Genomic DNA, 25,798 nt, shown 5'->3' on the forward strand with positions numbered 1-25,798 from the left:
ATATTACGCTCACTTAATATAATATATACATGATCGATCAGTGGATTACAATACAACTAAAAATTAAAAAAAACTCATTTCGATATAATACATTGCCAAAAAAAAGTATTATGGGATATTTGCATGCTGTTAAAATTTAAACATTACATACTTCAATCTGGCACATATTATTTTATAAATTTGTGTCAATATTGTAAGGCTTACATTGTTTAATCATTGAAATAATCAAATTAAAGATATTTTGAAAAAGGGATATGACAAAGAAGACCTAATGAAGCACACAGGCTTTGACATTAAAAATTCAAGAAAAATTAAAAAAATATCTGATCCGTAGATGAATCAAAAAGATACATTAAATATGCCCCGAAAAAGGAATTTCTTTTGTTAAAATCGATGGATACCAATCTTTTTATAGTTTTTGTAAATCTTTGGCCAAAATTCATCGTTACCTTTTTATTTATTTGCACATGTGAATTACATTGGGGTTATTTTAATTGATTTAAGTGCTTACCGTTCACAACATTTAAATAAAAGCAGCTGTTGTGTACAATTTATTAACAGAAATCCTTTAGTTCCGTTGCATTTTATTAATTTTTTATATATATTTTTTTACACAATTTTATTTATTTGCATATGTTAATTGAATTGCGGTTCTTGAAAATAATTCAAGACCGATATGAGAGAGGCCAATATATGCAATTAAACATAAAACAATATGACAATATTTACCATCCATTCGAGTATTTATTTTAGCTGTTCTGTATCTTTAACGCTTGCATATCAATTACAGAGCTTAAATATTCATATTACACGCTTTGTATTTACACGATATCTTAAATATTTACTCTGAAAATGACCCACCGTGCAAATGTGTATTTTAATGAAGACATTAATTAAACCCATTCACTTGGGCAAGAAGAAGATGGAGTGGTTGATTGTCTGATTTCATGTGCACGAGCAAAAATGTACGATTCGAAGGTGAGAGACTGCAGGATACTCTGTAATTTGTACATAATTTAAGCATGATGTAGTTAATTATATAAAAAGAAGAAATTTAAAAGAAAAATTATACTTGCAAGAGCTTATCGAGTTAACTAGTTCAGCTGATAGTATGAACCAATCGCTCCAATTGGTTCCATGATACACGTTTTGGTTCAAAAGTTCTGTGACTTAAATTTTCAAATTTAAATTATACAATTTAACTTTTATTTTGATATTGTTCGTTCTAACAAAAATATTGCAAGCCGCAAACATTTTCCTATACAAAAATTCGATCTCTATTAAAAATTTGAAAAGTTTTTTATTTTTAACCAAGGCATTTTAGAGAAAACACTCTTTGTCTCTAGCTCTTAAAGTCTCTCCCAGTACGATAAGCTTATAGACTGAATGTTATCGAATGTTGATATCTAACTAACATTAAGACTCAGAGCAGCTTTGCATAACTTTGTTATGCCCCATAGCAGACATTGTATGCGTACGGGCAAGAATTTAACGACTTCTTGGCTGAGTGCAATGTGCATCATTAAGTGCACTTCATTAAAATACGTAAAAGTCATAAATATTACCTGCGATTTTTATGCTCCGTCCCGAAACGAATGCTTCATTAATTTAAAGGTCCGCTGGTCCGTTGAAATTGTGGCCGTAATGCAAACCGAGTGGCGAGCTGTGAAAAACTGTCAATTAATTGAATTAAATGTGTATGCAATCAGTTATTGAGCACTATAATCAAGTACATGATGCAATGTACCCCAACATTTACTCACACACAGACACACACGCGTGCACTTGTTGTCTGCCGTATTTATATAAAATGTTGTGGCTGCACGAAACGGAAACGGAAATGTGACCACAGCAAGCGCCACGTACGCAGCCAGACAAATTTAATATTATGCTCTGTTCAGAAAATAAAAATAAAATGGGGTGGAAATGGGAAATAGTGTAATAAATTCAATGGAAAAGCACACAATGCAAAAATCTGCATAAATTGATGACAGGAAATAAATATAATGCACAAAAAGCAATTAACTATGTGAGCAAAACATAAAATTAAAAGAAGAAAAAAAAAATTAAATTTAATGATTAAAGTTATTGGTTTCTTAATAAAATAATTGACAAATTGAACTAAGTTAGACTCGTCTATTGAAAATGGTAATATTACCATATCTTCTTATAACGGCAACAGACAGAAGAAGACGACTCGGCAGATAAAAAATATGCATTCTTAATTAGATCTACAAACTGAGTCGATGTGTGTCTGGATGTCTATCCGTCTTTTAGTATTTAGGAATACATCGAACTAAAAGACGTTTAAAGAAGTAGTCCGGATTATGTTATGATATTGAAATCTTGAGTCTCGAGCCTATATCGGAGCTTATAAGAGCTAGAGACCTCAGATTTGGTTGACATAGTCTCACATAGAGTGTGCACTTTCAAAATATGCAGGCTTTGGTATTTACAAAAATGAGTGTCATATTTTAGCCCCGAAAATTTCGTAAGTATCGGAACATAAATACAGAAGTTATTCAAGAATAAATGAATGCCAAAGCATTAAACAAAGCGAAGAAGATGCAAAAGCAGCACGACGCTAGGTTCAGGGTATCTACCAGTCCAGCACAACCTTGTGGAGCAATATTAAATTTGCATTTGCAGCCATGGATAGAAAATATTTTCAGGCTGCGGTCGAAAATGCAATGCTGAAATCATTTACCATCATCTACGAACCAAGGCTGGCACTCGAGAAGCTGCCCGGGTGCACGTATGTTATGTGCGTCTATATGTTGACATACATTAGCCAAGTGCTTGCAATAAATTGCTGTCAATTGTGGGCTCCATCTTTATCTCCGGGGCGCATTCGTTGGGTATGTGAAGTGGTCGTAATTCAAATCTCTGCCAAGCACTGTCGAGGCAGCTGCACGCGAGTATCCTTTAATGATATACTTGAAGCAAGTCGACTAATGTAGACCAAACTTTTGATTGCTGATTTTGTATTTTGTCTGTTTTTATATTTTGCAGGCTGCTGTGCCAGGAGATCAACGAGGATGATTCATTTAATCTGGAGTACCGCGGCCCGGTCATCATGAAAGGCAAGCCGACACCGATGGACTGCTGGTTCCTGACACGTGCCACCAGCGCACTAAACGCCAGCAGCAGCGGCAATGGCAGCCTCGACTCGCCGCAGCTGCAGCCCACAACGCCAACGGCCACAACGCAGCGGCTGGTCATGGGCATGGGACATGCCAGTGTCTCACGTACATCCTCGGCGAGCGGCAGTACCGGCGGTGGCGGCGGTGCCAGTGGTGGGGGAGCAGCCGCAACGGGTCCTGTGGCGCCCTCAGATGCATAGGAAATGCAAAAGGATGCAAATATACTGTAAATCTACGTGCAACTCCTCGACTTCAGCAGCCAAGCGACTATCCAACTGATTGTGTGTGTGTGTGCGTGTGTGTGTGACTTGGCCACTTAACCACTTCATTTCAATGTATTTGTGCTGTCTTGGCTCGCATCCTTGTGTGCATCTGCGTGTGTAAGTGTGAGTGTGTGTGTGTGTGCGACTGCTGCTGCTGCTGCCACATTGCGGCTGAAGAAGTTGGCATCAGGCATCGCTGGATCGTTGTGCAAGGTAATTTATGTTAATGCTCTTACAGCTGTAACCTCACAAAAGAAGCTAGGGCGAGAGAGAGGGAGAAAGAAAATGGAGTTAGTGTCTATGGGACACGCCCACACAAGTTAGTTTACAAATGATTTACATGTCTTCAGCGATTACGCAGCGTATACGTAATTTATGGGCATATTTACAAGGCTTATTTGTACTGCATAAATCAAAACCGTGTCTCTGCAGTACAAAATTAGCATTATGTATCATTTTTATGCCCCACCCATAGACGTTAGCCATTTGTTAAAGTGTTATCGCTGCAAACTCAACCAAACACGATTTGCTGTCGGGCCATAAAAGCAAACGCACATATCCTGTACAAGTTTTCATGCTGTTTGCCCAAAAGCCTCGCTGCTTGTGCAGTAAACTAGATAAGTCTAAAACAACTCAATATAAAAGCCATAATATGGCAAACAGTTAAACATTTATACATATATATATATATATATATATATATATCTGCACTTCAGCAGCAGCAGCCACCGAACTTGAACCCAAGCCCAAGTCTCGTCTCTCAAATTTTGGAGCATACTTTGCGGCGCTGCCAAAGGATTGTCAACAGCGCCAAGCGAATTGTTTGCTTTTGTTTACAAAAGTTTGGCCAGCCTCCTGCTATATATCTATATAAAATATATATGTATATATGTATATGTATATAAATGGATAGGCATAACAGAGCCACAACAAAACGGGCCTTTCTGGGCGCTGGAAAGAAAGAGCACCAGCTTTGGAATTTAACACATATTTTCATATCAAATATTTGGCATAAACAAACAACCGCAGTAGCAGAAAGGATGCCATGGAACAAACAGCAAATATATGTAAATTGACGAGGGCAGCTTAAAAAACTAATGCAGCAGTTAAGGTTACTGCTTTTAACTTTTATTATAATATAAAAAATCCAAATATCTATTCAATGAACCTAAGAGATTTTCCTATTGCCTCTAGGAGTGCTTGTTAAGAATTACAAAACACAGAAAAACAGTAATGCATATAAAAGGGTGTTGTTTACAATTTAGTTTACTTAATGAGTTTACTTAAGAAAAGAGTGCTCGAAACTCGAATTACTTGAGCTTGTAATGATTAAAAAGCACTAAGTATTACCTAATATATCATATAAACAACAGAGAAATAAGTTACACATAGGTTTATCTGAGGCAATTGGGCTTCCCGCCTTTAAAAATTAGATAGGGTCTTCCTTTAGTCTTTTAAGTAAGCTTTCCACCTGTTTACAGCTGACACAAAAATTTAACATTAGCCTTGCTTGATATCCTTGATGGAGCTACATTTATGTTAAGAAGCCTTGCGTTTCTGTACATTTTTGAGTAGTTTCAGAAGTTTCGATACCATATTGAGAACTTTTTTTTAACCAGATAACTTTTGAAGTTTCTATTGAGCACAAATTGTGGAAACTGTAGAAACAAAAGGATAACTTTTAAAATATGCTGCACAATCATTAATAGAGAAAATACTTTTTACTTTTTAACAGAGAAAATACTTTTTGCTAACAATTTAACAGCGACCCTCGCCAGAATATAACTCAAGTTTATCTTCAGCCCGAAAACTTTGTTAATGTATATGACATTGAGGCAAAGCGAATCGCATTAAACGCCCACGAGCCGACCCAGGCGCAGGCACAGATACAGATACAGATACAAATAAGGCTAGAGAAACAAATATGTCGAGAGCTCCTTATAGACTTGCATACAGATTTGTTTTGGAAAGTGACTCTGGGCTGTGTATTGTGGGCAGAGCATTTTATATTGGCTCTCAATGTCTGTTTATGGCCTCGATATGCGCACATTATCGTTAAATGCTAACAATAACAATAACAATAACAGCAACAACAACAACAACAACAACAATGCAATTTCATGACTTGCAAGTGGAAAGGCATTTTGATGATGATGCCATACAAGTGTGTGTGCGGGTGTGTACGGGTGTGTGTGCCCCTAACGATGCCTCGTTAGAAATGGATTAACATTGATTAGTTGTCGCAATTCTCTTGCTTCTGCCTTATTTATATCATTTCTTTTGCCTGCAAATAATAATTAAAAAGGGTAAACGAAATGTTTGTTAAGCACATTTCTCATAATTTATATAAATCACATTTCTGTTACGGTCAGCAGCTCATTTGCATTCATAACGAATGCAGGCAGCACAAGAGATTGAAATTAAGGTCTTAGAAGCACAGAATTGGGGTGGTTTAAGAATGAAAGTTTTCGACTGCGAGTTGCTCTGTGCACACTTAAATAAAAATACACAATACCTGGGAAAAGCCTTGTGGCCTAAAAAAGCGGCGGTGGGATTGAGTGAAAGTCTTAATTGTAAAAGGTATAAAACGTCGTTTGGTCAAACAAGGTTTTTCTTTAAATTTAATTAATGAAATGTTCACACATTATAATTAACCCATACCATAACTTTTCCACCTAAATCAGAGAAGAAAGTTCAAAATAAAATTAAACATGGATCGTTAGAATTAGGGTGAATAACGATCGAAATACTAAACAAATAGATGCAAAAGCCTGATTTTCACCCATTTTCCGCACTTGAATTACGAATTAATTATTTCTTTTACAGCTTCGAAAACAAGGTTTCAGATTTTGCAGCCTGGGTCTTCACAAAGATCTTAAAAAAATAAAAATATGAAGAAAGCTGCATATAACCGTTTTCCAAATACGTTTCGTCTTGCCTTTATGGTGTCGCTAAAAGACTTGCATAATCCAATATACACCCAATTCCTCTTTGGAAACACGGAATAAATAATCTTGACTGTCCAACAGGAAACCATATTAAATATGCTTCGTTGGCTTTAGTCAAAAAAAAAAGAAGAAATAAATAAAAAGGAAAAAAGATGGCAGCAATACTTTCGTCACACTGTCTGCTCTAAGCATCCGGTTGCCCCCACAGCCAACCCTTAACCCAGCAGCTGCTGCCTGGCTGCTCTCTAAAAAATGTTCTTCATTTCTTCTATTTAGCTTTTATTTATACTTCACATCCGGCTTATTTGAGCAGGATGTTGCCGCAGGTCGCCAGTCTTGGCTTGGCGTTCATTTTGTTGTATCCTCTTTAAAATTTGAAGCTCTTCAAGTTATATTTCTATTCGATATTGAGGGCAAAGCTGAGTGCTTTGCTTATGCTACGTTTTGCCCCTTTAATTACCTTTGCAGCTGTAATTAATTTAAGGGAATGCATTCACTAATTCAACGCTCATTCATTCATTCAAAGGCCGCTTTGACCTGCTGCGAAATGCAACTTTAATGAGCTCTTAATTAGGCCTGCCTGGCCGCTTTGGGCCACTTGCAATTCGTGCCACACTCATTTATCATTTGATGCCTGCTTGGAGATTTCTTTAGATTTCCGCAGCAATTCGCATCCATCAATATATATTTTATATATTGCCTTTTCTTATTTCTTTTCTCATGTTTTTTTCTCGCACAATTTGGTTTTCTGTTCGCGTTGCTTACATTTCAAATACACACAAATGCGAATCCCGAAACCAATCAAATAAATATTTGCCTAACTAAATACAACATCAACTCTGGACTGACTCTGATCCTGGGGCTGGGCCTCGACCCTGAGCCTGAGCCTGGCCGTGGTATCCTGTCCTTTTTCAAGGCCATTGCGTGTGAGCCTCATACAAAATTTATTTGAAATTGCAAGTGACAGGCTTCTTCTTCTTCTGCTCCTGCTGCTGCTGCTGATGCTTTTTCTTCCAGTTCGAGTTGGGCTTTTCTCATTAAAATTTCATAAAGATGGAAATTATGATTGCGATGAGCCGCCGACGACAAAATGTCAGAGGCAAAGCTACTGCTGCTGCTGCTGCTAGTTGTGCGCTTAAGTCAGTAGGCCAGGGGGAAGAGGGAATAAAATAGGTAATATTTATTTTAGGCATGCCGAAGCTTAAATGCTCTTGCAGATAAAAAGCTGATTTGCAATACATTTTAAACTTTAGCCACACACCGGAGTTTGTTTTTAATTATTATTATTGTCATTGGAGCTATTCATCGAGCATCTAAAAATAATCTGAGCTATTATCAGTGAATGGGAAAAAATTTACAAAGAATAAAATGTATGAAAGCTTCTTCGCTCTTTCTTGGTAATTAGTATTTAGGACTCTGTAATTATCGAATATTAATATATTCCATAAGATCTTAATATGCTGATTAAAAAAAAAGCAATAAAATAAAGAAATATATACAAATTATACAAGAAAAATTTAAGACTTTGAGCAAGTTAATGAATTTAATCTTAATATGAGTTAAACGGGTTGTTAAAGTTACGCCGGAATTCAAATATCCTACAACCGTTATCAAACAGTAATATACTTCAAGACTTTTAAGAGAACAAAAACACTAAAAAACATATCCTTACAGGAATATTAAGGTATATACTACTAAAGTTTGGCATTTAATTTGTTCAGCTGGGTTCTGATTATCATATAATCTCCAATATTTCAAAGCTCTTAATCGAATATACCTCAATTCATCTAAACTAAGCTCCAATTTGACGTGACCTTTATCTTATATTCCTTATATATTTTATTTGTACGCAATTAATATTATGTAATCAGTTATTCCTCTTCCCAAGCATTTCAAACAACTTCACATAGCTAATATGCCCCGCCCAGGCAAATCACTTATGACGGATGTTAAAAAAACGTTGAGGAGCAAAAAAATAAATTACAAGGCAAAAAAGTTGAGTCAGATAATAATATGTCTAACGTTAATGCTGATGACAACGACCATGTCAATGATGATAATGTGTGCCCGGGTGCTGCATCCGGTGCGGCAGACATTCAGGCGTGACAACTTATGTGTCAGTCAGGCAAAAATTACGTATACGCCGTGTATGTAATGCAAAATTAGTGAGTGCTTCAAAAGAAAACAAAAAACAAAAAAAAGGGTTGCAAGAGGCGACAAACTTTTGCGGTATGTGTTGCGCATTTTAATAGAGACAACTGACACGTTGGCACACGTTGAAAAGCTCGTAAGGGCCAAGGGCTCAAGAACCATCCCAAAGAGACTTTTTAGATTGAATTATTTTTATACCCTTGTAGTGAGTATTATAAGTTTGTCGTGAAATGTGTAACACATAGAAGGAGACGTCTACGATGTAAACAAAATCTCATCAACATCGGACTAGTATATTGTATAGCTTTATAGAAAGAACCGGTCGAAATTGATAAACTCAAATAAGCTAAATAAATTATTTGTAAAGTAGTATGCCCTTAAGATCATTTAAGCTTCGGCATGCCTAAAAAGAATCCTCTTCTGCTTTTTATTTATTTTTCTCAAACATTTACCCTTTGCTTACCTTGGGCAAATAAAAGTTAAAATAGGCAGCTGGGGTCTTACCGAGACTCCTGCCAACCCCATGATAGCCGCATAGGGTTCCAGCTAAGTTTGCGCCTTGCGGTTAGTTTGCGAAAACTTTTGCTATTTGATTATTGCCACTTGCAGCATGCAGCACCAAAAGTTTTATGGTCTCATCTACGGCATTAATAAATGATACCTGGCAGCTCTATATAGTAGTTGTGTCCATAAAGTGGCCGCACTCTTTTCCCAGCTCCATTAAATTGTTTGCCTCGGAACCGACCCTGTGTAAAAAGTACATCAAAGTTAAGTTCCCAAAGCGATTGTCAACTTGACGCAATTCAAATTTGGTCACAGTCAACATAGGGTTTACGCAAACATAACCTAACATTTGTTCAACCAGCCTGCCATCCAACCCCCCATCCAACTGAACCTGTTCAAACATGCGAGTCAGGACTTAATCGAAAACTCGGCACTAATTTCAATTAAAGTTGAAACGCCCGCAGACACAAACACACACACACCCGCACACACAACCAATGCACAATTTAGCAACAACATTAACTAAAAGCCCTATCAAGCCCTTCCCACACTCCCTTCAGATAGACAGACAGACAGTCAGTTGTCTGCGTTGGCAAACAGACGCCTTTCATTTGCATACATTGCCAGGCCGCAGTCCCTGCCCCTGTCTTGGCCCCTGCAACAGCCACACAATTTGCTGCAGCCACAGCTGCTGCTAGTCGTTGCAAGTGAAGCCAACTCGAAATGCTTCCAAATGTTGCCTATAACAAATCAATTTGGTTCAAGCTTTGCATATTTAATTGAACCTCGATGCGCTTGCATTTGTTACGCCAGCTTGTGGTGTGCTTGCCAGCTATACAGTGTTAAAAACTAAATGGCACTTGAAAAAAGTGATGTAATCTAGAATATTGAATGCATGCGGGCATAGCACGACATTGCATAAATTAATATTCTTTTATTTCCATTGCTCGCTAAAAAAAAACAAAAGTATACATAAGTGAAAATATGTTTGAATCCTATGAATATTGATTGGCTTCCATTTTCCACCCGTGAGCTATGGATTTCCGAGAAGTGTAAAACACAAATGAAACATGTTGGGAAATGAGTTTGATGGTAACTAAAAAATTGTTCAGACAACTTTGCATTCGCTTTTAAGGTAACTACAGTAAAATTTCAGTTTGCGTTCTAATCAGCAATCAGTCAGTCCTCTGGCTGCTAATATAACAGAAGTCAAAGGTTTGAACTAGCATCCCCGCTATTCAAATGCTGTTTGACTGTTTTGATGTAGATCATGTCTATCCATCACCTGGATATATCGACATTACTTTTGAATAACACTAATTTCAATGACCTTTGGCTGAGATATCATCAGTGCTTAGGGTTTGAACCAGCGTCGTCAGTATTTATTAAGAAAACTCACAACTGCTTGCTATTAAAATATTTCTTATTCTGAAATAACAAAAGAGGCCAAGACAAAGAGATTTCACCTTAACCCAAGCCAACAACAGGCAATTAAACACATTTTCGTTTGTTAAAATTTAAATTCAAATTAGAAATAATATATTTCATCTTAACAAAGCAACTTCGAGAGGAATTCGCACTCATTTGTTGTACATTAAGATGCCAATGAAAGTATGCTATAGATACTTTGTGACTGCAGAGAATTTCTCAGAAATAGAAAATATTTTATTTGGAAATTTGTTGAATTAATGCCAAAACAAACTAATATATTTGTCAACATACAACTTGATGGTTTCTTCAACTTTACAAATGAACTTAAATGTATAGAACAAAAGCCGAAAGGTTTTCTTTGAAATAAATATATATGGAAAGTAAAAGTACGCTAGTTGGCATTGCCCACAGAGAAAACCCAAGCCCAGCTGCGCTTACAAACATTCTAACTTCCTCTTCCACACATGCATAAATACGCAAAAAAAACATTCACATGCACACGCACGCACGCCGCTTGCAGAGAACTTTTTGCGGCGGTTATGCTTCTTCTTTCTCTTGCCCACACACTGTATGGGAACTGCATTCCTAATTAACTGAGGTGTTTATAATCCGAATTTTATGAAATTCAAGGTTAAAATATGGCTTGCAAAAGTGCGCATATACCAGCGCACAAGGTTCGAACTTTACAAAGGAACTTTTCCAACTTTTTGGGAAATGTGTTGAGGTATCGAAAAAGTTTAACATTCTTAATCCGTGTAAACGGGAACTTACACACCAAGTTTGGTGTATTTAGCGCTTATAATTCTCGAGCTATGCTTAAAAAAGCCAAGCACAAAAGGGAGAGATGGATAAGAGGAGCTGGCTGGGTTGAATCAGCTCAACGTGCTGACCAAGAGTCTACCTTATGCATTTGCAAAACAACAATTTACTAATTTTTAGTGGATAATATCAGTTTGTCAATCTACGCTGGGCAACGCCGAATAACACAGCTAATTTATTATATTTATTATATGCTCAAATAACACAAAAGCAACAGCTACACAGGCTTAACCACGCGTACAACTATATTCCATTCTATTATATTTCATTTCATTCTATTCTCAAGCGTAAACCATCCAAAGCAATTTCGAATATCACATTGCAAAAAAAAAATATTATTGATTTAAAATAAATGTATTATCTCTATGCGCTGGCTTTTGTTTCAGGGCCACAAATCGAGAACACCAGCAAAAAAAAATAAAAAACAAAAAAGAAAAAAACCGAGACAAAACGAGACAAATGAAAAATTGTAAAACTGTGAAATATAAAGCAATACGCCCCCAAAGTTAACATCAATATCAACAGCAACGGCAACATTGAGGGCAGCTTTTGTTATCCTTTTAACGCCACATTTTTGCACGACATGCACAACAGCTTACGGCTTTGGCAGACCAGTTCAGCACTTTTGGGCGGCCAACGGAGCGTATGCGCAACATTTGGCATGCAGTCACAGGGGCTCGGCTCGTGCATTTGATTTGTGGGCCGCATAAAGTTCGCGCGAGCGTGTTTGTTCTGATATTTACAATTTTAATTCAATTTGTTATACAGTGTAGCATCTGAGCCGGGGCTGAGCCAGAGCGACCTGCCAGCTGTGTCCGCCCGAAGTGCCACAAGCCACTTGGCTGCTATTTTTGCCCATTCAACTAATCGATAGTTTATGTGCTGGCCAAGCCGTAGATGCAAGTACATTTAAGCCAAGTGGAGAGCGGGCCAGTCAATTCAATGACAGCTCGGCCTCAAGGACACATGCCGTCCGCAAGGACCCCGAACCAGGACCGGAGAGCAGCATGTTGTTGTTTAATTGTCTGTAAAATTGTTAAATTGCTTAGCGTGTCACTCTCTCGTTGTTTGTACGTGTGTGTGTGTGTGTGTGTGTGTTTGGGTGTGATTGTGTGTGCGCCTGTCAACGGCTTACCGTTTACATGCATGTGCAATTACGATCAGCACTCAGAGCCACTCGGTTCCCGCCCCCAAATCGCCTTCGAATTTAAATCCCGGCAATTGTCATGCTGTTGCTGCATTTAAGCTTTAAACGCTTTCAAACATTTACACTCAATATCTGGACACTAAAAGGTTTCTTTACCAAAAATTAATTGAATTTATTTCTAGTTGACGTTGTTTAACCCAGTGTGACTCGAACATAAAATTTCTTTGTCACATATTTTAACAGTATTTTATATTTTCGCTATGCCAGATATGTAAAAGAATTGACAGCTAAATAACAATATGCGGTTACACTTTACAAAACAAGCAAATAACATTTATTTGAATATTCTGTACAATTCGCACTAAATAAAAATCGACCTAAAAATTAATCAAGCTATCTAGCCAGCAGCTACAGGTCTTCATAGCCTACAAAACTTACCCTTTTTCCTAATATTTACATATGTATATTTTAAGGCAACACTTTCTAAACAGTGTGCCCAAAAGCGAACTAAAAAATAATACTATTCTTGCATTAATATACCTATAAATATTTATCTATTGAGCTATATTTTGTAGAATATGTTTCGTTTTCGAAACTAGAACTGGAATTATTTACAATCTATATACCGAACGTTTAAGTAAACCAGTTCTTAAAGTAAAATGCCGACCCGTAACTTTGACCAATATTGTAAACATATAACAAATCAATGGTTGAACCAAGAGAACTGCAGAGCATCAGGTTCACGAACCGAAACTAAGGGCAGGGATTTGGTTCGAACGTTTTTTTTTAATTGATGCGTGGAGAGGTAGACAGAAGTTCTTATGAGCATTCCGTGTCACATAAGATAACAACACCTTGTGATATTTACCCCTTTCCCTGCTAGTCACGAGAGAGCTTAGGAAGGGAAAGAAAAAGCCCTATAAAAATCTTCAGCTAACGTTATAAATAATCGCGCTCTTGGCAGACCTTTGAGCTTTCGTTACCCTGCGTAGTGAAAAATTACGTGATTGCAATTTTTAATTTTATGTTGCAGACGCTGGAACTGACGAAAATAATGATAACGGTACATGCCGCGTTTGGAATGTTTTTTTTTTTTGGCAATCAAAAGTTGTTTTGCGCCTTTGTAGTTTGTTTTTGGGCTGGCCCGCCGCACACAGTTGGCATACACAACGAGGCATACAACAAAAGTTTCCACGTTGCGGTCAGGTTTCAACTTTGACATTGACACTGGTAGCCCGGCTCGGTTAGGCGTGACCTGGCCGGGCCTGGCCTGACTCGGCTGGCAGCGTAATTGGCCGTAAAGGGTTAAAATTGAATTGTAAGCGCTTGGAAAGCATCAAAAAATAAAAATAACTAAAAAATATACATGCTTGACTAGCAGATGACCTGTTATCTAACCTAAAATAGCAACAAAAAAAGAATGGTATCTTGAGAAACGTCATTTACGTCTATTGACTTAGGGTATATTGTATTTGTGTAAATGTATGTAACAGGTAGAAAGAAGCATCTCCGACCCCATAAAGTATATATATTCTTGATCAGCATCAATAGCCGAGTCGATCTAGCCATGTCCGTCTGTCTGTCTGTCCGTCCGTCCGTATGTATGAACGCAAGGATCTCAGAACCTATAAGAGCGAGAGACTTGAAGTTATTAGCTGTAGGTCCTCCTAGTCCCCGCGCAGATCGAGTTTGTTTCCGATATTCGATAACTTGCCCCGTTTCCAACATTTTAATTTTTTAGTTAAATTCACTTTATCAACATTTTATATATCTTCCTTTCTGTTCTCTCTTTCCAGAAATCGGAAATTCAAGGGAATCCAAGCTATAACTACTCGTACGTTGTAATTAGTAAGTAAAGAGAAATATATATATGTATGTGTGTGTGTGTGCATGTTTCAACTGTATAAAAATGAGAAATGAGTTAAATATTTGTATTCGTCGAGGCTTCTTGAGTGTGTATAAAACGAGATGCGATTTAATAATTATTTTTCTACTTTGTGATGGTTTCTTAGGCTGAACTTTTTGTGCTTTGTACTATAGATGTAATTTATGTAGACACTACTCAGACATATAAAACTAACTATACAAAAATGAAATTTCTTTCAAAAAGCCACTCATGAAGAAGAACTGTAAAAATTTCTATGAGCAAAACATGTAAGGCAAATATTCTAATCCACAATTGTTTTTGGACTTTGATTAAGCAAAATACATATACATATTTAAGTATAACAAAAAGCACCTAAAGAAAAAAAACATCAGTAGCATATTAGATGATATAGACGGGGGTTACTTAACGCTGAAACGATTTCAGAATTCACAAAACAGCATTGCACAACTTCTATACAGGGCTATTGACCAGAAACAAAAAGGTTAGCACACTCAAATGCACCAAAGAGCAAATCTTTCACAAGAAAATAATATGATAACCAAAAATACTAAATAAGTACCAAAATATCAAATAAATACCAAATATATTTCGAATATATACCGAAATTGATTGTAAATCCCACAGCAAATAAAACTCAACTATCTTAAGCAAACAACTAACCGAAAAAAAATACCAAAAGAACCAAATAAAACCTAGCACATCCAGAACAACAACAAAACCGAAAAATAAATACAATACTAACTATATTGCTTGTGAAATTCGATGTAAATTTATAAAAACTATTGGCATAATACATATTTAAGTGTTATGAAGAAAAATCTCTACGAGTACTATACCTAAAACTGAAAATAGCTTTATAGTTCTTAAGCCATCACATTTAAAAATATGAAAGAATAAACCAACTATAAGCCCCAGACATTATAATCACACGATATCAAATATGAGCAACAGTATAATCACAGCTATAGGAAGCTATATGAATAAATATATACAAAGAAAGATGTGACAAATGCATCTATTAAATACTTAAATGTTCGGCTGAAAGTTCGTGTAAGACCTGTAAAAAACAAAATCAGTTTTGACTATAGATTGAATAGAGCTGTTCGTTTGTTGCAAGTGTTTTATATAGAGTTGGGGATCAGATTGAGAGATCATATGGAAGGTTAAGAAATATAATTGTTGTAAATTAGGAACTAAAGATTAAAGGAAATCACTGTCCCTATGTATTCTCTCGTTTAGTCTGACTCTGTCTTGCTCTATGTAATGTGTAAATGTTAAATATGTTAAACCTTACATTATAAAATATATTCCTACAAATATATGTAACCAGAAACTAAACATAAATAAAATATCTAATTGAACCCTAAAAGTAAACATTTTTTTGCTGGTAGCTCATAGCTGGAATATGTTGAAATACTCATAAATGTATCCAAGCGAAGTTTCGAATGAATCCAACGCTGAACTTAAACAGTACAAATAAGTAAGTGGTTCTAGACGGGAGCTCCCGACTAGGAGATACCCTGAACCCTCTTCTTCCAACAGGTATAGATAGGTATACAATGAAACATACTTGATATATATATACTATTCTACCTGTTTACCCATTTTTAATGGGTTCAGGGTATAAATATAATAGCTGCACAGAAAACAATACAATCGCAATTGCAATGGTGTTGATAGAATTCAAAGCAGGCGCGCATGAATGTGTGTGTGTACATGTATACAAAAATTCTTGGAGTTTGCGCTTGCAGCTGCACGTGTTTGTAAAAGCACATTTTCTTTCGTGTTTGTTAACCGATCTTGATGAAATTTTCAGAAGTAGATCTTATTGTACCATAAAATATTCGTGTATTCTCGAAATGACAATTTCATTTAAATTTTGTCGTAATTAGGTAGGCAATACAAATTGGTTTACTAACATGATTTATAGCTTTAAGGTTGTACTGGGGAGGTGGCGATAGCTATTAAATGAAAGATACTTGATATATATATACTATTCTAGAAGCTACATGTCAAGTTTGGTGACTCTAGCTCTTATTATTTACCAAAGTTGCTCAAACAACAGGAATTCGATATCGATTTTTATCGATTATTTAGAAACGCGGCATGTTATCGATTATCGGAAACAAACTCGATCTGCGCATGGACTAGGAGGACCAACAGCTAAATTCAGGTCTCTAGCTCTTATATGTTCTGAGATCCTTGCGTTCATACATACAGACAGACGGACGGACATGGCTGGATCGACTCGGCTGTTGATGCTGATCAAGAATATATATGCTTTATGGGTTCGGAGAGGCTTCCTTTTGCCTGTTACATACATTTCCACAAATACATTATACCCTTTTTACCCTTTTTCAATGTTCAGGGTATAAAAATACGGGCGAGCCTCATTTGGAAGGGAGATCATAACACAAGTATCCTGAATTATTGAATACTACAACGGATTGAAATTCAAAGCTGGTTTCCAAACTTTAACCTGCCAATATAAATTATTTACTTAATCAACTAGCAAGCAAATCAAAATAAAGTTTCCTTACTCAATCTATTTATTTTCATATATTTATTATCTTATCACATTTAATAGTTGACTATAAATACTGAACGCTTACTTAAATCTTAAATCTTAAATATCAATTTATGAAACCAGTCGGCAGCTGACACAACCACAGAGATAAATCCCAGCACACGATATGTATTATTTGGCTCATTAACGTGCTAATCAAATCTCCTCGTTCCCATTCACATTCCCATTCGCGTTCCCGTTCCCGTTCTCAATCCCATTTCCATTTCCATTACCCCGCGGCGGTCGCTTGGGGCGTTTCGGCAGCAATGCGGCGGCTGCCTCTGCCTCCTCCCTGGCAATTCGCTCACGTATCCAATAATTTGCACCACAGACGAGCAACAGCAATGTGGGTATCACAATCAGGAGGACCATACCCAGGGAGATGCTTGCCACACGTGCCGCATGCTCTTCGTGACCTGTAAAAATGTGGGCAAAAGGTGCAGTTGTCATGGAATAAAAATTGGATAAAAATGATTAAAATGTGTTTTGACCATTTTCGCAAAAACACAAAAAACAATAATATATTTCATAAATTAATCAAGCATTCAGCCGCATCCATTTGTATTCCGAGTCATTCAAACTAGTTGCCTACTTTTGAGCGCAACTGTCATTCTGTGAGTGCTCCACACCCGTGACAGGCAACACACACACGCACACACACAGACAGAAACCGACTCACACCCACACGCATAGATAAGTAACGGCAACTTGTCCATCAATTTGCTCAAGATTGATTGACAACAGCGTAATGCACACAATACATTTGCTAGTGGGCGTGGCAATTGGGGTGTTGGATGTTCGGTGTTGGTAGGTATGTGTGTGTTTGTGTGTATGTATGCTGTGAATGGGGGCGTGTCATGGCTTCGTCCAGGGCGGGCACCAGAGCACGTGACAGTTGGCTCAAGATTAATGTCTTTGGCTCTGACCTTATTGCTTCGTTATAAATTTCGTAGCAATTTCTTTGCACTGCAAATGCACATTGCACTATGCAACAAAATTTTAAATCGTTTAGAATAAGCATCGTTTTTTTTTTGTTCTTAATATTATTAATATTGGATATAGCTTAAGACTGGAATTCTACAGACATGCACTAACCACGGATTTAAACCGGCAACCTTACTTTTAAGTAGCTTCGTAAAATATTTCAACTTAACAACTCATTTACCAAGGGCTAAAAAGTGAATTTACAAAAGCCGATAACAAAAAATAAAAAGCAAAAAAATAATATTAATTTTTTAACGAGGGATTCGAACCCCTAACCTTAATTGAGGTTGGCTCAAAAAATATCATAACATGCTTAATGTTTTTTTATTATTCGAATTTCTTGTAATTAAGTTATTTTTAAAATAAATAAAGCAACTCAGGTGTTTGATTGATTTACACTTTTTAATTCCCAACTGTACATTTAATAGTTTCTTTATCAATTTTCGAAATAATATTGAAAAATTTAATAACTGAATCGAACTATCAATCAACTATAACAATTTGTATCTCCTTTAAATGCATTTATATTGATTATCAAAATAATAAGCTCAAATAACTCAGTAAAAATATTAAATTAAAAATTTTGGAAATTAAATGCAGTAAGAAAAAGGATGATAAAATTTTTTTGAACACATTTAAATTTGTTGCATAGTGTAAATGGGGAATGCAATTTGGCATCGCTCGTTATGCAAATTATTACAGAAAATTGACAGACCTTCGCTGGCTAGCTTTAAGGCAGGTATTTTATCCGAACTAGCAGAACTTTAAAAAGATATTTGAAAAAAAAAAATCTTAATTTAAGCGAAGTGTCAACTTTCATGTAACAATTGGCATTATCCGAGCACGCTGAAAGTTGTTAAAACATGTTTAGTATATAAAGATTAAAGATATATGAATATTAACAAGGTATTTTATTAATAAAATGATGACAAACTTTACAATTGACAAACAAATTGTTAACTCGTTGTAGCCGTGATAATGGGGAAGGTGGGCGGTATTCATGGATTTGGTAAAAATACAAATGAATTATTAAAATATATTTAAATAATAATATGGAGACTGGGCTATTTGTATAATACGAGTATAGTGTTTAGTAATAGGAGGTATTTGCAAAAAAAAAGGTCATGGGTTGAGAAAATGAACAACAGGTGGGTCAATTAGCAGAGTTTAACAAATTTATACAATAATAATTATTAGATATATAAAGTATATGTGCGACAAATGATATTAGTTATACAAAATTTGAACTTTTTAGCCTGTGCATGTCAGGCAAATGTGTGTGTGTGTTGGTGTGTTCATATGCCTATGTTCGTGTGTTGCAGTCCTACACCTCTGTGGACTTTTGCACTGACGGCGTTGGCGATGTGGCTAAAGGCGGCGGGGAGGGCAGCCCGCTGTCCTGCGTCAGTGGCCCGGTGGGCGCAACACGCAGAGGCGTGGCCGTTGCTGCCGGCACGCCCGACGACGGCCGATTGTAGTATTGCGTGTTATTGGGCAGCACGGGCACGCCCCCAAAGCGATTCTGGTTTGCAGACTGGGGCGTATAGTTAATAGAGCTGGCTCCGCTGGTGCGACTATCCACGCCGCTGAACGTGGGACTATATTGCTGCTGATGCAGCTGGTCGGCCTCCTCGGGCGAGAGCGGCTGATGATAGCCAGCCGGATGCAGTTGACCCGTATGGACATCGGCCTCATCGAAATCATCATCCTCGTCCTCGGCATCGTGACGGTGGTTACCATCGATGGGTGTGCCATCGTGCTGATCCAGTTCGGTGCCGGAGGCGGAGCGCAGGGAGCGACGGCCGGTCTGCTTGGGTTTCTCACCTGTTGCGTGGGCAACGTTAATTGGATTAATGTAGGAAATATCCTTGGCTAGTTTTGTGCTAGTTCTATTATCACTACCTTCCGATGAGGTCACATCCTCGTCCTGCATATCCAGATCCCATTTCTTAGCTGGAAAATCAATTTGCGGTTTGCCCGGTAATGGTTCGTTCGTGCGATATACTTTATCGTAGGACCTACTTTTTTTCAGCGTGCTCGCATCGGTATCGCTATCGTCCTCGGGATCATAGTTCAAAGTGCGCAAATTGCGTGTGGACCCGGCACGGGAACGTGGCAAAGTCATCTGCCAGTGTGGATCCTCCTTCAGCTGCTTCTGACGATAGCGATAGACGCCGCAAACGATGCAGAGCATCAATGGGACAATTACCAGTACGATAATGCCAATTGCAATGAAAGCGACACGACGCGTGTAATACACCTCACCTGTACGAGGTACAATAAGGTCAGCGGGGGGTCGAAGGAAACGGAAATGTATATCGTATATGGTATATGGTACAAAATAATTCACAACTTACGCAGACACTCCGTATAACCATATTCGGGCAGATTCCACAGGCCACTGGACAAACACTCGCGTCGCTGATCACCGACCAGAATGAAGCCCTCATTGCACTCAAAGGCCACCTTGGCGCCGGGCATAAAGTCAAAGCTGAGCTTGCGGCCAAAGCGCGGTGTTTGCAGCACGCCGCATGAGACAACTCGCCTGCAAGAAAGCAGCAATAGATTAGCAACTGCTCGATGAATCTCAACAAAACCATTTACTCACTTGGCATTCTCCGCCTGCATGTTGACCAGACTGTCATAATAGTTCTTGGTAAAATGCGCCAGATCTCGATTTAGGGTCATGGCATAATCATATTGACACTGCGAACACTCGCCGCACAGTTCCTCGGCACGCTCGAGATCGTAGCTGCGATTGCTCGGCAGGAAGTCAGCGGGATCCATCACAAAGTTCGGCTGGAATGTGGCATTCGAATAGTAGCTGGCCATGCGTCCAAATTCGCGTGTGAACAGCGCAGCGCCCACATTGGGCACATCGCGATCCGTGAGCATCCATTTGAGGCCAAAGTTGTTGTACAGGCTGCGCATATCGTTGAGATTAATCGAGGCTACCTGTCCGTTGGGCAGCGTAAAGTCGTCCAACGGATTGAAGCTCCAGTTGCCAAACAAACCGGCAGTTTTATTCTGGAGAGAAGAAGGTTTGCTCGCTCGTAAATAAAGCCTTTGTATAAAAGCACCTATGTGCCAGATGACCTGAAGGGCATTTAATCTGCGGCATGCCGAACATAGCTTCGTCATCTTGTTAATACTTACAATGAACTTCCAAGGCAGGAACACGCGACCCGTCATGAAGCCCTCATTTTCAACCACCTCCACGCCGATGCCCGCATCGAATTGCACCACCACCTGCGACTGGTTCAACAAATATGTGGGAGTGTAGACAGTGACACCGTCAAAGTGCTGGAATTTCAAGCTCTCCCGATCGAAGTACACCTTGCGTCCATCGGCTAGCACGTCCAGGCGATAGCGCCAGCGCGCATGCAGCGGACGCAGACGCACCTCAATCGTGGTTGTCGTATTGCCGCGCATGGCCACCGACGTCAGCTGTGTGGCCATCACCTGTCCATAGTAATTGGGCGGCAGCTGCTCGAAGCGACCCTGAACCTCGAAGCGTTCGCTCTGATCTGTGCTGCGCGCCAGTACGAATTCGCCGAGGCCATTGAAGGTATAAGCGCTGCCATCGAAGGTTATCAAATGTGGATCGCCAAAGACGCCAGCGATGCCGGGCGCCTGGTAGGCCACGCAATCCTGAGAGGGGCGGCGCTCGAAGCGATAGGTTTCGCAGCCAACGGCCTGCTCTTCCTGCCAGTAGCAGCAGGAGTAGAAGGGACGCATATCATGGAACCACATCGACAGTGATGGCACCTTGCTGGCCTCGTTCCAGGGCATCTTGCCCAGGTTGTGAATACGACGTGGACGTGAGCCCCACATCTGATCATAGGTCAGCATCAGGAAGCCATAGCGATCATAACAACACTGCTGCTCAGCACCCTGGGCACTATAGAGGGGGCGAAACAAAGACATGAATATCATAGTATAAAGCAGGAAGATAAGATAAGTCTGGGTTAGAGCCCATAAATTGTTCCTGAATATAAATAGCTGTCTAAGTCTCAACCTGCAAGAGTTATTTAAAGGCTTAATAATAAATATAATAAAGTATTAAGTAAGAGCGCACTAATCAGGAGTGTCCGATTAGGAAATAAGGTCAAAGCCGCAAATTAAGCACCTTAGACACACACTAAGGATAATGAATTCTTGATTAACTACGGTGTTTATTGTTCTATCTTTAGTTAATTATAAGATATGTGTATGTAATAAAGCGCAGGGCTCTGTATATCTCTAGGTTTTGAGACATAGCCAAAAACAGGATTTCAATATCAATTTGATTTTGAGCCGTTTGTGTATTAAGAAGACCCACGTTTAATACTATAATTCTGTAGACCTAATTGTCATCGAAATCGACCCATTTACACATACACAAGGACAGACAAACATTGAAGCTGACCATGAATATAAATATTTTACGGGGCCGGAGATGGTTCATTCTGTTAAATATATTTGCACAAAACCTTATACCGTTTTTACTCATTTGGGGTATAAACACAAAGTGAAAGTAGAGTAAGGCAATAAATTTAACAAAAAGAATAAATAGAAGCAAGCAAGAAAGGTATTCGACTAGATGATACCCAGTACCTACCCTTAAACTTGCAACTAAATGTAGCCATACAGGAACATATACATATATGAAATGGATTTGTTAGATAATTGGGTTGACTTACACTGGCGTACCGCTGACCACACAATGGATGGCGCCACGATGACGCAAACAGCTGGGATTCGAGTCCTTGTCACACTCCCGATCCGGTCGAAAACGGCCCAAATCGAGCACCGCCTGCTCCAGGGTACAGGGGCACAACGGCAGGTCGGCAGCAAAGTTTCTGAATTACAAATTTTTGTATTATTTTGATTATTTGGCCTCGCCAGAGCTGTGTCTAATTAGAAGCGTGGTGTTCCCTTGACATTTGCCAGCTTTTAATTAGCAGAAAATGTAAATGCCGGCGCCGCCAGATGAAAACTGGTAACTGGAGAGTCTGCCATTGTTTAAAGCTTTCGACTTACCTGAGAAATCGGTCTGCGCGTATCCAATTATCGCACAGAGCACGGGGCCAACGTTTGCCATGCTTCTGCTCCCACTGCGGTGCCATGTACCAGGCCAATGGTATCGGTCGTGACCAGAGAATGCTATATGGATTAAACAAAGGCAGCTTTGCATTAGTCGAGAGCTACGCATATTGCATGTCACATTACGCATACGTCATGTTGGCCGCATCATCCATTGCCAACCAAACTGGAAATTGCCACAACGGCTAATTGCAATTAAAGTGCATGCCGATATGCCAATTATTGACTCAGCCACGTCCATCGAGCTGGACAAGAGAATGGCATTAGCAGCCATCACATTGACAAATTTGCAATTGATGGGTTATGCGACCAGCTCGAATTTAGAGTCGCGCGTGCTGCTCATCAAATGTGAATTAAATACACAAGCATATACGCACACATCCAACATGAAATGAGATATGGGCTGCTGCCACGTGCCCCGTTGAAACTGTAGCGCAAAATAATGACACCCAAAGGTATCATAAACCAAAGCGCTCAAAACAAGAGCGGGAAAAAACATACAAAATAAAAAAAACGACTAATTTTGGAACACCGAAGACAAAATATCCTAGTAGGATAGGGGCTAAGAAGTGCAAATTTAGCCGAGATATTGTAAAGGATAAGAAAGTTTTTATCGGAAACAGTATTTTTGGACTATAATTTCTATAGAAGCTATATGATATAGTAGTTCGTCTTACCAAGATTTCGCTCATATGTAAGAGGCAAGAGGCATGTAAGGCAAGAGAAATATCAAAATTGAGAAATTTAGTCAAGATATTTGCAAAAGAAAACATTTTTTCATACAAGAACCTAATTTTCGACCGAACAATTCGGTGATCCATGGTATAGGGGTCCCGTTCGACCGATTTCGACATATCTACTGTCTGCAAAAGAAATTCGGATCTATGAATAGTTTGCATGGAGACTGATAAACGGATAGATGGATATATCGACTCTAACTACTATTCAAGCATATAGATACTGTATGGAGTCGGAGATGTATCCTTCTGTGTGTTACACGTTTCATAACAGAATCATAACACCCTTTATAAGAGAATTACACACAAAAACCCAGCGGAAAACACAGCTGCCGATTGGGCTAATATTCGCATACCAGAATTTAAACTGGCATTTAAAGAAAAACCTTTGCAAACATATTGAATTTATAATGGAGCTTACAGCAGTATCTGCTCAAGTGTAACCCATCAATATGTTTCAAGGTATTTTTAGAGTCTGAAGCTATTTCTATTATTCTCTATAATTCACTTGCAGTGCGAATAACTCAAACATTTTCAAGAATTTTATCGTCACTTAATTATACGATGAGCATCTTTTGTGAGCTTTTAACTGCTGCAAATACTTCAAGCTTAAGTGCAAAATAATTACAAAAGCGTAATGCACGAATAAGTCTGAAGGCTGTACTTGAGAGTGCACGATTGAGAAATACCCTGTATTTAATTGATTGCAATCGAGTCCATACTATGCATGAGATTGTTGTGAATGTTCTCTCAAAAAAAGCAGTGCAAATTGAAAATACCATTTATCAAATTTTGGATGGCAATTTTGGGATGGAAATTATATTGCCGTCGACAAGGGTCGTAGGTGCATTATAACTAATACATAAAATAAGAAAATTGTAAAATATTTTAAATAAATTCTGAAAACCTTTGTATGATGAATGTCTTTTAATGAAACAAGAAAAATTTTGAAAAAAACAGGATTTCAAATTGATTATTTGTAATAATAATAATTGAAACTTTATCGATTCCTAACAGAAGATATATAACCAAAATGATACTTTTAGGGTTGACAACATTATAAAAACTTCTTAAGAAATATATATAAAATATATATATGAAAATAGACGGAAGGTTTTGGAATTTATAATCGGATAGTCAAGATATTTGCTGAAAAATATATATTCTTTACTAAAATAGGCGAATATAATATTTATTTTCTTTTACGAAATTTGTCGACTCGATTAACTTTATGTACCTTTGTGTATGGATATGCAAAATTTTAGTATTCTGTCTCAAACACCGTGGCTAAAACTGCGGCATAATTCCACAATTTAAATACAACATTTAAGCCTACATTAATTCAGGTGAGCTCCAAAACGACCCAAGTGACATATTAATTGTATGTTTACAGGGCATACAAATAGGAAAAGGATTTTATGAGCGAACAAGCTATGCAAATGAGTAAAGCGCGCGCGGATAGGGCAACAATTTCAGTCAAGTGGCTGCTGGTTGTGGCCATCGAAAGCACATTTCCCTTAGCTATTGATTAGCCGTCGCTCCTAATTACAGAGTGTCATAATAAGCCATCTACGGCCAACTGGGCGAAAGCCAATGCTAACTGATTGGTCCCCGAGGCGCCAGGAATAGCAGCAGCAGCAGCAGCAAATGTGCTGTGTAGTTGCAGGCAGCACTTTGAAAATTGCTGTTGCAAATTGAATAAAAATATAAGAGCGGAACAAGAGGCGGCTCAGGCAGGGTGGGTGGGCAGAGCCAGAGCGCAGCTGACTCAACTGAAAGTCAATTAAAACATAATAAACCGTGGCCTAAGAGGACAAAAGGGCGTATGAGCAGGAGGAGCGAGCACTTTGAATCAAGGTTACAGTCTGACCGAGTTCAAACAATTCCAATTTCATTGTATTTTTTTTTTTTATATATTATCTAATTTATTTTATTAAGAATAAAAAAAATCTGACCCAATGAATACATGTGGAAGGCCCTTTTGTGTAGACACAACTCGAAACCCTTCTCTGGTAGCAGTTTTAGCGGTTTTGTATATTTTTAGCAAACTTCTAACTTCTAATTGCCTTAACTTGGTGCGAATCGCACAGCAACATCAACATTACAACTATTTGAAATTGGAATGAATGTGA

At 38.2% G+C, this 25,798-nt stretch overlaps 2 protein-coding genes and 1 long non-coding RNA gene across 5 annotated transcripts in view; 1 reads left to right on the plus strand and 2 right to left on the minus strand.

Annotated features, from left to right (window-relative positions):
• Positions 1-14,839, plus strand: part of Gycbeta100B (guanylate cyclase soluble subunit beta-1-like) — a gene marked incomplete at its 5' end in the record, with an annotated part of 47,237 nt that extends 32,398 nt beyond the window's left edge. The window contains 2 exons of the mRNA XM_064680372.1: positions 3,013-3,619; positions 14,203-14,839. Coding sequence (XP_064536442.1) covers positions 3,013-3,343 — 331 coding nt within the window. The remainder of the gene's footprint in view (positions 1-3,012; positions 3,620-14,202) is intronic.
• Positions 11,986-12,511, minus strand: LOC135426768 (uncharacterized). The gene is made up of 2 exons (XR_010435957.1): positions 12,395-12,511; positions 11,986-12,284 (listed from the first exon to the last, which is right to left on the minus strand). It is a non-coding gene; the product is annotated as an uncharacterized LOC135426768 (long non-coding RNA).
• Positions 14,840-16,838: 1,999 nt separating the features above from the next.
• The window catches only part of mesh (sushi domain containing 2 mesh), a 29,429-nt gene continuing 20,469 nt past the window's right edge, over positions 16,839-25,798 (minus strand). The window contains exons 9-16 of one of the 3 annotated variants that reach the window (XM_064680525.1): positions 22,867-22,989; positions 22,527-22,685; positions 21,001-21,745; positions 20,453-20,871; positions 20,202-20,389; positions 19,867-20,109; positions 19,747-19,797; positions 18,735-19,668 (exon numbers count right to left, since the gene is read on the minus strand). In XM_064680525.1, coding sequence (XP_064536595.1) covers positions 19,169-19,668; positions 19,747-19,797; positions 19,867-20,109; positions 20,202-20,389; positions 20,453-20,871; positions 21,001-21,745; positions 22,527-22,685; positions 22,867-22,989 — 2,428 coding nt within the window. In that variant the 3' untranslated portion in view covers positions 18,735-19,168. Of the gene's footprint in view, positions 17,277-18,734; positions 19,669-19,746; positions 20,110-20,201; positions 20,390-20,452; positions 20,872-21,000; positions 21,746-22,526; positions 22,686-22,866; positions 22,990-25,798 lie in introns of those variants that run through there. The other 2 variants (XM_064680519.1, XM_064680532.1) reach the window with 2 other exon arrangements.

Source organism: Drosophila montana, unplaced genomic scaffold (assembly GCF_035044405.1).
Source record: "Drosophila montana isolate Dmon_TW-CO22-7 unplaced genomic scaffold, ASM3504440v1 contig_1264_1, whole genome shotgun sequence".
In the NCBI taxonomy this organism is placed as follows: Eukaryota; Metazoa; Arthropoda; class Insecta; order Diptera; family Drosophilidae; genus Drosophila; species Drosophila montana.